The sequence below is a fragment of the Nannospalax galili genome, unplaced genomic scaffold, assembly GCF_000622305.1.
Source record: "Nannospalax galili isolate Female #2095 unplaced genomic scaffold, S.galili_v1.0 scaffold325, whole genome shotgun sequence".
Classification (NCBI taxonomy): Eukaryota; Metazoa; Chordata; class Mammalia; order Rodentia; family Spalacidae; genus Nannospalax; species Nannospalax galili.
Genome location: NW_008355159.1, coordinates 1,268,448 through 1,281,702, shown reverse-complemented (window position 1 = coordinate 1,281,702; position 13,255 = coordinate 1,268,448). Strand labels below are relative to the sequence as shown.

Sequence of the window (13,255 nt, the reverse complement as noted above, 5' to 3'; positions counted from 1 at the left end):
CATTTCTTTTAGGTTTTCAAATTTAGTAGCATATAGGTTTTTAAAGTATTCCCTTATAAGGTTCTGTATCTTTCTGGTGTCTGTTGTGATGTTTCCCCTTTCATCTCTGATTTTGTTGATTTGGAGGTGCTCTTTCTTTCTTTTGGTTAACTGGGCTAGCGGTCTGTCAATCTTGTTTATATTTTCACAGAACCAGCTCTTGGAGTTGTTGATTCTTTGTATTGTTTTCGTTGTTCCAATTTCATTAATCTCTTCCCTGATTTTTATTGTTTCTTCTTGTCTGCTGGGTTTCGGTTTTGTTTGCTCTGTTAATTCTCTGTCCTGTTGACCTACCTAATGGTGACAATGGGGTATTGAAGTCCCCTACTATTAGTGAGTTGGTATTAATCTGGGTCTTAAAGTCCTGTAGTACTGTTTTTATGAAGTTGGGTGCACCATTTGATATATGATATTGTTTAATATAGATGTCTGTCTGTTAATTCTCTGTCCTGTTGACCTACCTAATGGTGACAATGGGGTATTGAAGTCCCCTACTATTAGTGAGTTGGTATTAATCTGGGTCTTAAAGTCCTGTAGTACTGTTTTTATGAAGTTGGGTGCACCATTTGATATATGATATTGTTTAATATAGATGTCTGTCTGTTAATTCTCTGTCCTGTTGACCTACCTAATGGTGACAATGGGGTATTGAAGTCCCCTACTATTAGTGAGTTGGTATTAATCTGGGTCTTAAAGTCCTGTAGTACTGTTTTGATGAAGTTGGGTGCACCAGAGTTTGGTGAATATATGTTCATGATCATAATAACTTCTTGATTGTTTGGTCCTTTGATCAGAATAAAGTGACCCTCTTTATCTCTTCTGATTAATATTAGTTTAAAGTCTATTTTGTCAGATATTAGAATTGCAACACCTGCTTTTTTTTTTAGTACCATTTGCTTGGTATATTTTTTTCCATCCTTTCACTTTAAGATAGTAGACCAGGCTTGCCTTGAACTCACAGAGATCTGCCTGCCTCTGCCTCCCAAGTGCTGGGACTACAGGCGTGCAACACCACACCCAGGTGGGTTTTGTTTCTTAATCCATTCACCTAGTGTGTGTCTTTTGACTGGGGAGTTCAGTCCATTGATATTTAAAGTTATTAATGAAAAATGTGCATTGAATCCTGTCATTTTTATTTCTGTTCACATACTTGATATAGAGCTGTACTTTTCCAGTTATACCTTCATTGAATTTCTTTCCGCAACCCCTTAGGTATAGCCGTTCCTTTCTTCAGCTCTTTGTATTGCTTTCAGAACTCTATGAAGGGCTGGTTTTGTGGACATGAATTCCTTCAGCCTATTTATGTCATGGAAGATTTTTCTTTCCCCTTTGACTATACTAGACATTTTGGCTGGGTATAATAATCTCAGTTGGCATCTGTGGTCATTTAAAACTGGGAATACTTTGGTGCAGTCTCTTCTGGCTGTCATCGTTTGTACTGAAATGTCAGCTATAATCCTATAATCCTTTCAGTATTGTCTGTTTTGTCCATTTACTGTTTTTATTATAATGTGCAGTGGAGAGTTTCTTTTCTGGTTCTGTCTGGTGTTCTATATGCTTCTTGTATTTGTATGTATATGTCTTTCTTTAATTTTGGGAAATTTTCTTCCACGATTCTGTTGAAGATCTGGTCCATGTCATTATCTTAGGATTTTTCTCCTTCCTGTATGCCTATGATTTGCAAGTTTCATCTTTTTATGGTGTCACACAATTCCTGCATATTCCATCCTTGTGATTTCTTAAATTTTTCATAATCTTTGCTTGAGTGGTCTAGTTTGTCCACTTTATCTTCCAGTCTTGATACTCTGTTTTCCATTTCATTCATTCTAGTGGTGAGGCTTTTTCCTGTCATTTCTAATTGGCTTACGGAGTGTTTCACTTCCTTCATTTCAGCCTGAGTATTCTTCAATATTTCTAACTCTTTTCTGAATTCATTCAGAAGTTTATCTCTATCTTCCTTCAGTTCTTTGATTTCTTTGTGTGTTCTTTCAATTTACTGAATGTTTTTATCATGTTTATAATTGTTCTTTTGAGTTCCATGTCCTGCATTATCTCTAGGGGGGTTCTCATTGTACTCCTCTAGAGGACTATTGGTATTTGGTGGGGATATGTTATTTTGGTTTCTCATGTTATTATTTTTTCTCTGTGATTTTGAGCTGTGAATTTCTTTTGTAGTTTCTGATTTTTGTGTGAGACTTGAGCCTTCAAATTTAGGCTTGCTTCTTTTTGTGAACTTTATGTGTCTTTGTGGTTTACTTTTTGGGCATGAATAGCTGGTTCATCTAAGCTTCTGGTTCTCTCTTTTGATTTTGTGTTGGAGTGGCCAGATTGCTTTTGTCTTCAGGAGTTCCCACATAGGCCCAAGTCAGATGAGGATCAGATGCTCTCAGGCTTTCTCCTAAGGTCTGGATCCCTCCAGGAAAGATTTTGGCCTCAGGAATTTGGGGGTTGGACTGGCCTGGGAGCCGGGCCCAGGAAAGATGCTGGTCTAGGTCAGTTGGTGGCCGTGCCACCCAGAGATGCAAAGGAAGATGGGGATGGGAAGTGGCCCAAGAGCCCCTGGGGACTGCACTGAAGATCTGGGTTGGTCTGGATACAAAGGATCAGGAAGAGCAAAGGTCAGCCCCGGTGTCCAGAAAAGAGGCTGGCAAGAGGCTGGCTGGTTGTGCAGACACAGGGAAGCAGAAGGAAGTGAGGGCAGGGCCAGGCCCAGAGCTCCCCTGGGGACCAGAGAAAGAACTGAGTTGGTCTGGATACAGAGGATCAGGAAGAAGCAGTGGTGGTTCCCCAGGTGTCTGGGGCGCCAAGAGAAGGAATGGGATAGTACCCAGGGTAGGAGGATAGCCCAGCGGGGGAGATGGGAGGGTGAATGAGGCTGGGGGAATCAAGGCAGGGAGGGCATGGATGGACTTACCCTGGAGAGAGGCCTGCTGGTCGGAGAGAGTCCTGTGGGTCCTGCAGGCCCAGGGAAGCAGAGGCGCTCATGCTGTTTTCATAAAGAAAAGTGAGACCACTTTTCATGATGAAGGACTCCTACATGTCTAAATCTCATCTTCAGTTTTTCTTACCAGAAAACTAGTTTTCTTTCCCTCTCCCTTTTCCTTGGATAATTTCTGGTTTTGACAAGGCTGTACCTTTTGGAACCTCCCTGATTCCTGTGATTCATCGCTTTTGAGATTCATTCCTCTGTATACTCAGTTCAAGAATCCGTGTAGATCCAGTTATGAGGGAATAGAAATGGTGGGGAGGTCCTGAGGGTCTTCTGAAGGAGACTGATAGTGTGATTATCTCTGACCTAACCTTGTGCAGTTTTTTTGTCCTCAGTCATACAGCAAGACAACCCAGACCGTGGCGTACAATTTTAGGAAGGTGCATTTTTAAGTGGGGAAAAAACCTACTTAGGCACATCTTAACACTGCTTCCTCAACTTTCCAAAGCCCACGTGATTGCTGCTTGTTTTTCCCTGGCAATAGCAAAGACACTCAACTACTTTTGCTGTGCTCAGAATCCCCATTTACATTGAAAAAGTCAGTTTGTCATCTCCCTCAGTATTTCCTTGAAGAGACTCCACTCATCTCTACAGGGAGGCGGTGGACGACACACTCCCCTGCTTCATAACAGAAGAGAACTGGCAAACCAAAGAGCAGAGTATTTGTGTCTGTCCTTTCCCTGCCTGCCTACTCTGGTACATCCCTGCACACCTGTGGTTCCTGCAGGGGACTGCACACATAGACTTGAGGCCAGAACATATGCCTTCCAAAACTGCAGGTGGAAGGCAAGAAGGGACCACAGATGTAAGATGTTTTCTTCACTGAAAGTCCTTCATTTGAATGGGTGGTGGGCCATCATTCAGCTGCTAAGTAAAGCTGATATTTGACTCGTGGATCTTGGAGTATGACTCCAGTTGTCAGAACTGTGGGACAGGGACAGCAAGGTGAGTGCTGCATTCTCCAGACTCCTGACAGTGCATGGCTCCTGGAGAACTTAGCTTGAACTCAGCAGGCCAGAAAACAAGCTCCCCTCATTCCTGCTCCCCTGCATTTCCTGTCTTAGAAACTGACCTCAGTCTTCTTGTGGTATTCCAGGCTGAAATTCCAGTTGTGAAATAGGCCCTTGTGAGTTTACTTGTGGACTGGCCTCTCTCCCCATTCCCACACTTTGTCCCTGTAGCTGGCTGTATCCTACATGTCACTCAGGTCTCACCTACTAGTTCTTAAGTGTCCTACAAGAATAGGATGCTGCTATTATCCGCACACTTTTCCCCCACAATCCTGCACTGAAACAAGGCTCTGGTCATTTATCCACCTCTCCCACTCGACTCCCAGATGCTTGTAAGCCGAGGCTGTGCCTTGCTTATCCTTGAATACCCACCAGCAGTAGCTTATCAGTAATAACAACATGGAGGCCTAGGAGTGCCTGAGGGAACAGTACCACGGGAACAAGCTGATCTTTGGAACTTGAGACCTAGGTTCAGATGTTGCTATTTGTATGATCTTGGCTGAGCTCCTTAACTTTAACTTCAATTTCTTCACTGGTAAGATGAGGACAATAATTATTTCATAGGGCTATAATGATAAAATACAATAATCCATGCAAAGCAATTTGAGCAATGTATGACACAGAGTGTTCAGTTTGTCACACAGTCTAATCATAGTAACTGCAACAACCTTAATACAATTATCCTTAACGGAAGGGAGAAGCCCTAAGAAACACATGGAGCATGGAACTAGGCATGGCAAATGCTTAGATAATGAACTTAGATGCAGACAATTGTTTGGGCTAAAGTACAGGACCAAAGGCTGGAGCTATAACTGTGGTAAGACTGCTTGCTTGGCATGGGTGGACCCTTAAGTTCAACCCCAAGCACCCTAAAAAATTGATCAGGCAAGATGACTCAGTGGTTAAAGGTAGTTGCTGCCAAGCCTGACAACCTGAGTTGGATCCATAGGATCCACATAATGTAAGGAGAGAACAGAGTCCCACACAGCATTGTGATGCATGTGTTTGTGCATGAACACACAGATACACACATAAATAAATAAACAAATGAAAAAAGATAAATGCAGGAGCAGATAAGATTATCCTGGGAAAGAATGGACAGGGGAAGAAAACTGGGACAGAAATGAAGACTGAGACCCTTGAGGAAGTCTATATTTTATGGGTAAGAGAAGTCAAAACAGAAAAGGGAGAAAAAGTGATGGCAGGTAGGAGGTTGCAGTTCTCAGATGCAAGATGGAAGTTTGAAAAAGGTTGTCAAGGGTGCTAGGTTAGAAAGAAGGTGCTTGAGGACAATGTCAGAGGCCTCCAGAATCTGCTAATGCTAGTACCCAGGGAACCAGCCTTTCAGTAGAGTCACAGGAAAGAAGGCACGCTCTGCAAGAGGCTAGAGATGGCCATGCTAGGGCCACAGTGGCAGTTGGTGGTACTGCAGTGTGTGTTTTTGTATGGATTGGTCTGCAGCTGAAAGAAGGACTGGTGCCAGTAAAATGTGGAAGTTGCAGGATTTTTTTTTCTCTCAGCGTGTTAATATTTTACATCCCTGGCTAATAACAGCTGAAGGTAACAAGACTTAGAGATATGGGAAGCCATATGTGATATGCCCAGTCACCATATATTAGGCTTGGTTGTTATCCACGTGTCGATGTACTCAATAGTATTCCTCACCAGTCTTTGTGCACTCGTTCATAGATTCAATAGCACTCATAGCATAGTGCTCAGCCTTTCTGATACACTTCCCCTTTAAAGCTATATGACTATATTACTGAAGTATTTCTTTTTTAAAGATTAGTTTATGTGTGTGTCTCTGTGTTTATGTGTGTGCGTGCACTCGTGTGTGTGTGTGTGTGTGTGTGTGCGTGCGTGCGTGCGTGCGTGCGTGCGTGCACGTGTGGCCATGTGCGCACGCAGAGGCCAGAAGAGAGCTAGAGTTACAGGTGGTTGTGAGCCACCTGACATGGATGCTGGGAACTGAACACTGGACCATCTTTTCTGTCCCCAGAATGTTTCTTTATTAGGAACTTAACATTAAAAATTAGAGTGATTTTATGGTATTGACTGTTTATCTTAGTGTGTTCCGGTTAAAGTCTTAAGCCCCTTCCTAACCCTTTCTCCTCTGATAGTCCCTGTTAGTTTTATAGTTTAATTTTGTAAAGTATTATTTTTAAAAGAAATATGTATATCTAAATATATAAGAAATGCTCACAATTCCTTTTCTTAAGTTTGAACTGGAAGGAGATGTGGAAGAGAAGAGTAAGGTTTGTGGAAGCTTTTTGCCAGGGATTTGCAGACTTAACCATGCTTCCCTGCAACTTGGTCTAGATCAGTTTTTCTTGATTATTTTCCTAAGTGTTCCTTGTCATTTGTTTACATGGTTTGTTTTTGTGTTTACACCTTCTTTCTGATCTCTTGTTACAGTCTGAACCAGTGTCTGAAGGTGATTTACATCCTCAGCTGAACAGAGCCCCTTCCCAGGCTGCAGAAAGTAGTCCAGCAAAGAAGGTAAGGCCAGCAAGAGGATGTTGCTATAGTGGCATTATGAACCCCATTCCTGGGCTTCTTACGGGTCCACCATTTTAAAGTTTCCACTGAGATGCATGTGAATGGTCCACAGTTCCTACAATGTGAATGTGTTTTGAAGATCAGAATCCTGAAGATTCCTGGCTCAGCCTTGAATATCCCTGGTAGTTTGTACTCCATTCCTCAGCCTTCCACCCAAACATAACCACCACCTTGCTTTTGGCAAGAAAAACAAATTGTTCTTGGGAGGGCCTGATTACTTAGTAAAACTCCATGTGTGCTCATGGAGCAGGCAGGCATAGGAATAGCTTAGCAGTCTGGGACTCCACTTGCTTTGGGCTATGTACACACCCTTCTCCTAGCAACCTAACATCCTTACCCACATCAAGTTGCACGTGCACCCCATTTCAAACAATGAAATAAATTGCTCCTTCCTTAACCGTTTAGCAGTATTTCTTCTTTTGTAGTTAGTTTCCATTCAAACATGTTTAAGAACATATCCAGGATGACAGGTGGTGGGGATGGGGCCAGTCTGGCCTGAACCAGTTTTGCATTCATGTGCAATAGGGAAAACTGTCTTTTGAGTAAACTTTTAAGGAAACGCCCCTATTTACCAATTATGCCTATGCATAATTGGGCATGAATATGATTAAAATTAGGTACATCATGGGAAAGGACATGCACAGTGAACAAAAGGCTTATATAACTTAAACCTGTCAATGAAAACAGAGAACCACCCACACTATACCCCTTAGCAACCAACTTTTCCTCTTCCTGGACTGCATAAAAGAAATCCCCAAGTAGTAACCTGTTGCTCTTAGACTAAAGTAGTCTGCTATGCTCTTGCAGTGTTTCCCATATTGTCTCTTTAATAAAACTTCTTGCTGCTTTTCCATTCGTGTGCACTTTTTCAGTTCTTAGAATTGAAAGACACCAAGAACCTGTGAACATCTAGCTTAAGCAGCAACCTGGTAATAGTCTGAGTACACTGTGGATTGTTCAGTCTCCCCTTCTTCATACTGTGATTTATTTTTCTCTTGTCTTTTTCCCTTTTTAAAATTACTTTTAAAGATTATAGTGAGTTTCACTAATATTTTCAGATGTGCTTTGTTTCTGTTGATCCTCCTCTCCCTATCCTCCTGATGAGTGCCGTGATTTCTTCTTGCATGCTGGCATCTTTATTGTTGCCTGGCCATGGCATTGAGCCCCGTGCCTTTTGCATAGTTAACACCATTCACTATCGTGCTCTGCATTTTTCTTCTCTTCCACCCTCTTCTTGTTCTGTATCCTCTCCTAGGCCATTCTCTCAGCAAAGAGAGTAGACCTTGAGATAGGAAGATGAGACAGAGTCCTGAAGGAAGCAAGCAACGGTCTCCTACCTGAACATACTGGCTTTTTGGGTTGACTTCATGTACAAATCAGGAGTAGGAGAATGATGAACATAGGACTGTGACCATTACAAACTTAGAAACTTATACTCCAGAAAACCCTAGAGTGAGGCAAAAGTCAATTTTGTTTTCAATTAGAAAAGACCCTGTGGATACTCAAGGTCTATGTGAATTTAAAAGACAAAAAATAGATTGCTTACCACATTAAAAAGATGCAAAAAGAAAAGCCATTAGAATCTTATTTCCATGTCCTTGATGACAAAAAGGGCAGTACATTGCCAGAATATTTGTAATAGAAAGGCAGGCAGGCTGTCTGCTAGACCTGATACCTGCACCCCTCCAGCTATTGCTGAGTCAGGTATGGGCTATGAATAGAGCTGTCTTCTGGTCTTGGGGACAGAGCTAGAGGACTCTGGACAGTGGTATGAGGGATAGAAGGAACATTTAATTTTTAAATTTTCTGAGTATTTTGAGTTTATTTTATTTTTAAACTTTTTTAGTAATTCTTTGAGAATTTTATACAATGTATTTTGATCTCATACCCTGCCTCCCCAACTCTTCCCAGTTCCACCTCCACCTCTCTACCCACCCAACATCATGTTCTCCCCCCACATTGAGTCAAATTTGTGTTACCCAAATACTCTTTGAGTGTGGAACCAGCCCTAGAGCATGGTTGACTTACTCAATATCACACCTGTAGACAAAACTGACTCTCCTTCTCCCACAGCTATCAATTCCCAGTTGCTCCTCAGCTAGAAGTGGATTCATGTTCACCTCCCCACTCCATCCTGGCATTTGTTTGCATTGAGTTTGAGCAGGTCTTCTGGATTTATTTTTAATCCACAGGATGCACCACATGCTCAGCCTCCATCAAAGCCTATTCGTAGGAAATTCAGACCTGAAAATCAGTCTACAGAAAACCAGGAGCCTTCTACTGGTGGGACAGCTTCTGCAGCGACGGTGAAACCTCACCCAACGGTCCACAAGTAAGTTGAGCAAATGAGTGAGAACAAGGTGAGGAAGGTCTTCCATCTGTGTCCAGATGTATTTGTAAATGTGGTGACTTTTACATTCCTGCCCATGGAATGGTTTTATGGTTGTCATAGTTATCTCTAACATCATGATAATGGTGGTGATGGTGGCGAGATTATAGGTTTCCAGTCTCAGTGGAGACCCAAAGGAGAAGGCAAGTCCTAGGCTGGTGTTTGGTTTGGTTTGGTTTCCTCCTATTCCTCTGTCTTTTCTTTCCTTCCTACCCCTTTTTCTTGTACAGGTTCATATTTTCCTAGGAAGAATTTAGTACTGTGAGGGCATTTTTTCCCTCATGACCTGCCTGATTTCAGGTTCCTTCAGGGAAAATGGCTAGCTCTGTGATCTTAGACCCAACTTTTAATAGAAGTGGTATGTGATTTTAAAAAAAGTTCTCAGGAAGAGTTCCCGTCATTGGTCACGGTAGCTTTGAGTGGCACATGCAGAACCTCCATCACATCTGCCACCCCATCTAGAGAAGATATTGGAGAGAATGTGGAGACACTTGTGGACATAACCAAGGGCTAAGACAACAGTGCTGTGGACAAGCCATCCTTCTCTTGAATGCTGTGACTATGAGAAGAACCCTTACTTACCTCAGTCTTTCTTTAGTGACATGAGATGTTGAGGACAAAATCCTACTGCTGTCACTTGACTTCAAGTCAGCCTGACTGGTCACTAATGTAAATGTTCTAGATTCCCTGTGATACTTCTGTATAGACCTTCAGGTCTCAGGGGCTACTATAGATTTTTCTCCTGCTTAGACCACTGTGGAAAGAAAAACAACAGGTTCTGTGGGTGGTGTCAGCAGTTTGCCTTTGAAGTCCCATTTGGAATGCTTGCATCCTCCTTTGGAAGATTTTTTTCACCCAAATGGATAGTTCCCTGGAGTATCAGTCAATAAGAAAGTCTATTTCGTCCATCGTCTTCATTTTCCAAACTTGGAAGATGTATTTCTGTCAGGCATAAAGATGGCTACATTTTTTTCTTTAATTTCAGCTTCATGTTAATTCTATTCAGTCAGCAGTGGTTACATTGTTCTCCAAAGTAGATTGTGGAGCAACTGGTGAAGTTCACACAGAAAGCTCTTGATTTCTTTTTTAAAAAAATCAGCTGGGGCTTGAGAGATGGTTCAGCAGTTAATAGTGCATATTGTTCTTCTGAGTTTGGTTCCCAGCATCCAAACTTACAACTACTTGGAACTCCAGCTCTAGGAGGATCTGATGCCTCTGGCCCCTGCTGCCCCCTGCACTCACATGCATCTACCCTCATACAGACTCTTATACACATAATTAAACATAATAAAAATCAATCTTTTGTAAAAATCAGCTGTATTGAAGTATAATTCACATAGCATACCGTAGCTTTTAGTATATTCACAAAGTCGTGTAACCATTACTACAATATAATTTTAGAACATTTTGTTATTTCCAGAAGAATCTCCATGTCCAGCAGCAGTTGTACCCCACTTCCTCTTCCCAGATCCTGGCAGCCACTAATCCATTCTCTGTCTCTTCTGTGCTTGTTGCCGTTTTACATAAATACAATTGCACAACATGTGGTCTTTTGTGCTTGGCTACTTTGACTTATTGTAGTGTTTGTAAGGGTCATCCACGTTGTAGCATAAATTAGAACTTATTTTTTTTTGTCCTTTTGAGACAGGGTCTCCCTGTAGCCGCAGCTGTCCCGGAACTCACTATGTAGACCAGGCTGGCCTCGAACTCACAGAGATCCTCCTGCCTCTGCCTCCCTAGTGCTGGGATCAAAGGCGTGCGCCACCACTCCCAGCTAGAACTTAATTTTTATGTGCAATAATAGTCCACTTGGACTTTTGGGTTGTTTGAATGTTTTGCCTTTTAAGAACACTGCTTTAGTGTTATTTGTATACATGTTTCTGCATAGATCTGTGTTTTCATTTCTGTTGGGCATACATTTAGGAGTGGAATTGCCGAGTTACATGGTAACTATATTTAACATTTTGAGGAACTTTCCAATTGTTTTTCACAGTGACTGTATCATTTTGTATCCCCAACAATGTATGAGGGTTTTGGTTTCTCCATTTGCTTATCAATACTTACCTAGTTGTTTTTTTTAAAAAAACACAATTGTAGCCATCTTAGTGACTATGAAGTGGTACCTCATTATTATTTTGATTTGCATTTCTTTAATGACTAATCGTTTTGAGCACCTTTTCTTGTGTTTATTGGTTATTTGTATGTATTTTTGGATAAATGTCTAGTCATATCCTTTGCCTACTTTTAATTCTGTTATCTTTTTTTTGAATTATGAGTTCTTCATATGGTCTGCATACAGCTGCGTTGCCAGATACATGATTTGCAAATATTTTCTCTCATTCCTTTGGTTATCTTTTTATTTTCTTGGTGTATAGTGTGCAGCATGAAGTTTTTAATTGTATTGAAACTCAGTTTTCCAGTATTTTTTTCTTTTGCCACTTCAACTTATATTTTTAGTGTCCTATGTAAGAAGTGTGTCTGCTCTAAGGTCACAAAGATTCTTCAATTATAAAAATTTTATAATTTTACATCTGACATTGAGGCCTATGATCTATTTCGAGTTCATTTTGTGTTTGGTGTGAAGATGGGATTCAACTTCATTCTTTGGCATGGGACTGTCTGGTTGCCCTGGCACTGTTGCTTGAAATAGTTTCTCCTTTTTGTCTGTTCCACGAGTGTTCTCCTTCGCTTTCTCTTGTGGTGATAAACATGATTAAAAGCAACTTGGCATCTGGGCTTGGTGGTGCATGCCTTTAATCCCAACACCAGAGGGGAAGAGGCAGGAAGGTCTGTGAATTCAAGGTCAGCCTGGTCTACATGGTGAGTTCTAGGCCAGGAACAGGGAGACCCTGTCTCAAAAAAAAAAAAAAAAAAAAAAAGCAACTTGGGGAGGAAAAGGTTTATTTGGCTTTCAGGTTATAGCCCATCAGGGAAGCCAGGGAAGCAGCTCAAAGCAGGAGCTTAAAGAAGAAACCAATGGAGGAATGCTGCTTACTGGCTTGTTCCCCTGACTTGCTCAGCTGCCTTTATTATATAGCCTCCTGTCTCAATTAGCTATTAAGAAAATGCCCCACAGACATGGCCACAGGACAGTCTGATGGAAGAAATTCTTCAGCTGAGGTTCCTTCTTCCCAGGTGACTCTAGGTTTATCTCCAGTTGGCAGCTGACGCTCACGATGGCAGTGCGTGTCCCTCAGCATGATATTCTGTAGCCAGTGAGGTGGCCATGTCATACCCAGCTGAGAGAATGGTGCCTGCTCCTACAAATCATAGTATAAGCAGTCAGAAATTAAGCTTTGATATGAGAGAATTTCATATAAGTTCTAATTTTAGTTCCTGGACTAGTTTAGTTTGTAGTGATGTGAAGGAACTTATTTACAATTTTTCAAACCCAGGGGCAAGAAACAGTATATACAAAATGGTTGTTCCTCGGTTCTTTTTCAGCCAGAGGTTTGGGAGAGAAAATGGTCTAATGTCCTAAGACATCAGTTGTAGGTAGTAAGTTAACCTCTCTCTCATGCATTTACAGTAGTAGATGCTCTGTAAGATCTTTTGGAAAAATTGAGAGTCACAGTTCTTTTCTATAAGCCTTAATTCTCTAGCAGAACACTGAGAAAAGCTAAAAATAAAATATAGCTATAAAATAGTCGTCAGCGTGCTTTTTTGTAAATTGACAAAAACTGAGCCATTGTCAGAAACAAATTCAGCTTTAGGTATTACCATTGTTCGTTCCATTTAGCACAAAGAAGCTAATAAAAGTTTGTTTCTAAGTAAACTACTGAGTCTGAGTTATGAGTAATAAACATTTCAGAATGTGTCATGAGTAATAAGGACAAATGTGGGTTTTGCGTAGACACGATTTGCCTTATTTCTTTCCCTACATCTTTCTTGTCTATTAAGGACAAACCTTGAAAAATAAGAATTATTCTCACATTTTGGAGATAGAAGGTGTCACATGACAATGCTGTGGTTCTATATCAGCCTCTATAGCCTCTGCTCAGAGCTTGTTCTAGCAGCCACTGTGGCAGGACATGCTTTTCTGCAAGATGATCACAATGTGGTTGTAATTCTTTTCCCTTTCCCTCTTCATGCTTTGCATATTGGGGTGTCTGTGGAATAGATGACGAGAATCCCTGATGAAAATCTCCCATTTCCTGCTACAGAAAAGGCAATACAAGTTTGGTTCTTAGAAACTGTACCCAGAATTCCCTTCAATGAAATCAAGGCCCAAGGAGGTTAAGAAGCTCCCTCCCTCCCTCCCTCCCTCCC

The 13,255-nt window shown here is 41.4% G+C and overlaps 1 protein-coding gene across 9 annotated transcripts in view; it reads left to right on the top strand.

Annotated features, from left to right (window-relative positions):
- Positions 1-13,255, top strand: part of Reps2 (RALBP1 associated Eps domain containing 2) — a 258,844-nt gene that overhangs the window by 219,160 nt on the left and 26,429 nt on the right. For all 9 annotated transcript variants that reach the window (XM_029555606.1, XM_029555605.1, XM_008852210.3 and 6 more), the window contains 2 exons: positions 6,454-6,537; positions 8,790-8,929. In XM_029555606.1, coding sequence (XP_029411466.1) covers positions 6,454-6,537; positions 8,790-8,929 — 224 coding nt within the window. The remainder of the gene's footprint in view (positions 1-6,453; positions 6,538-8,789; positions 8,930-13,255) is intronic.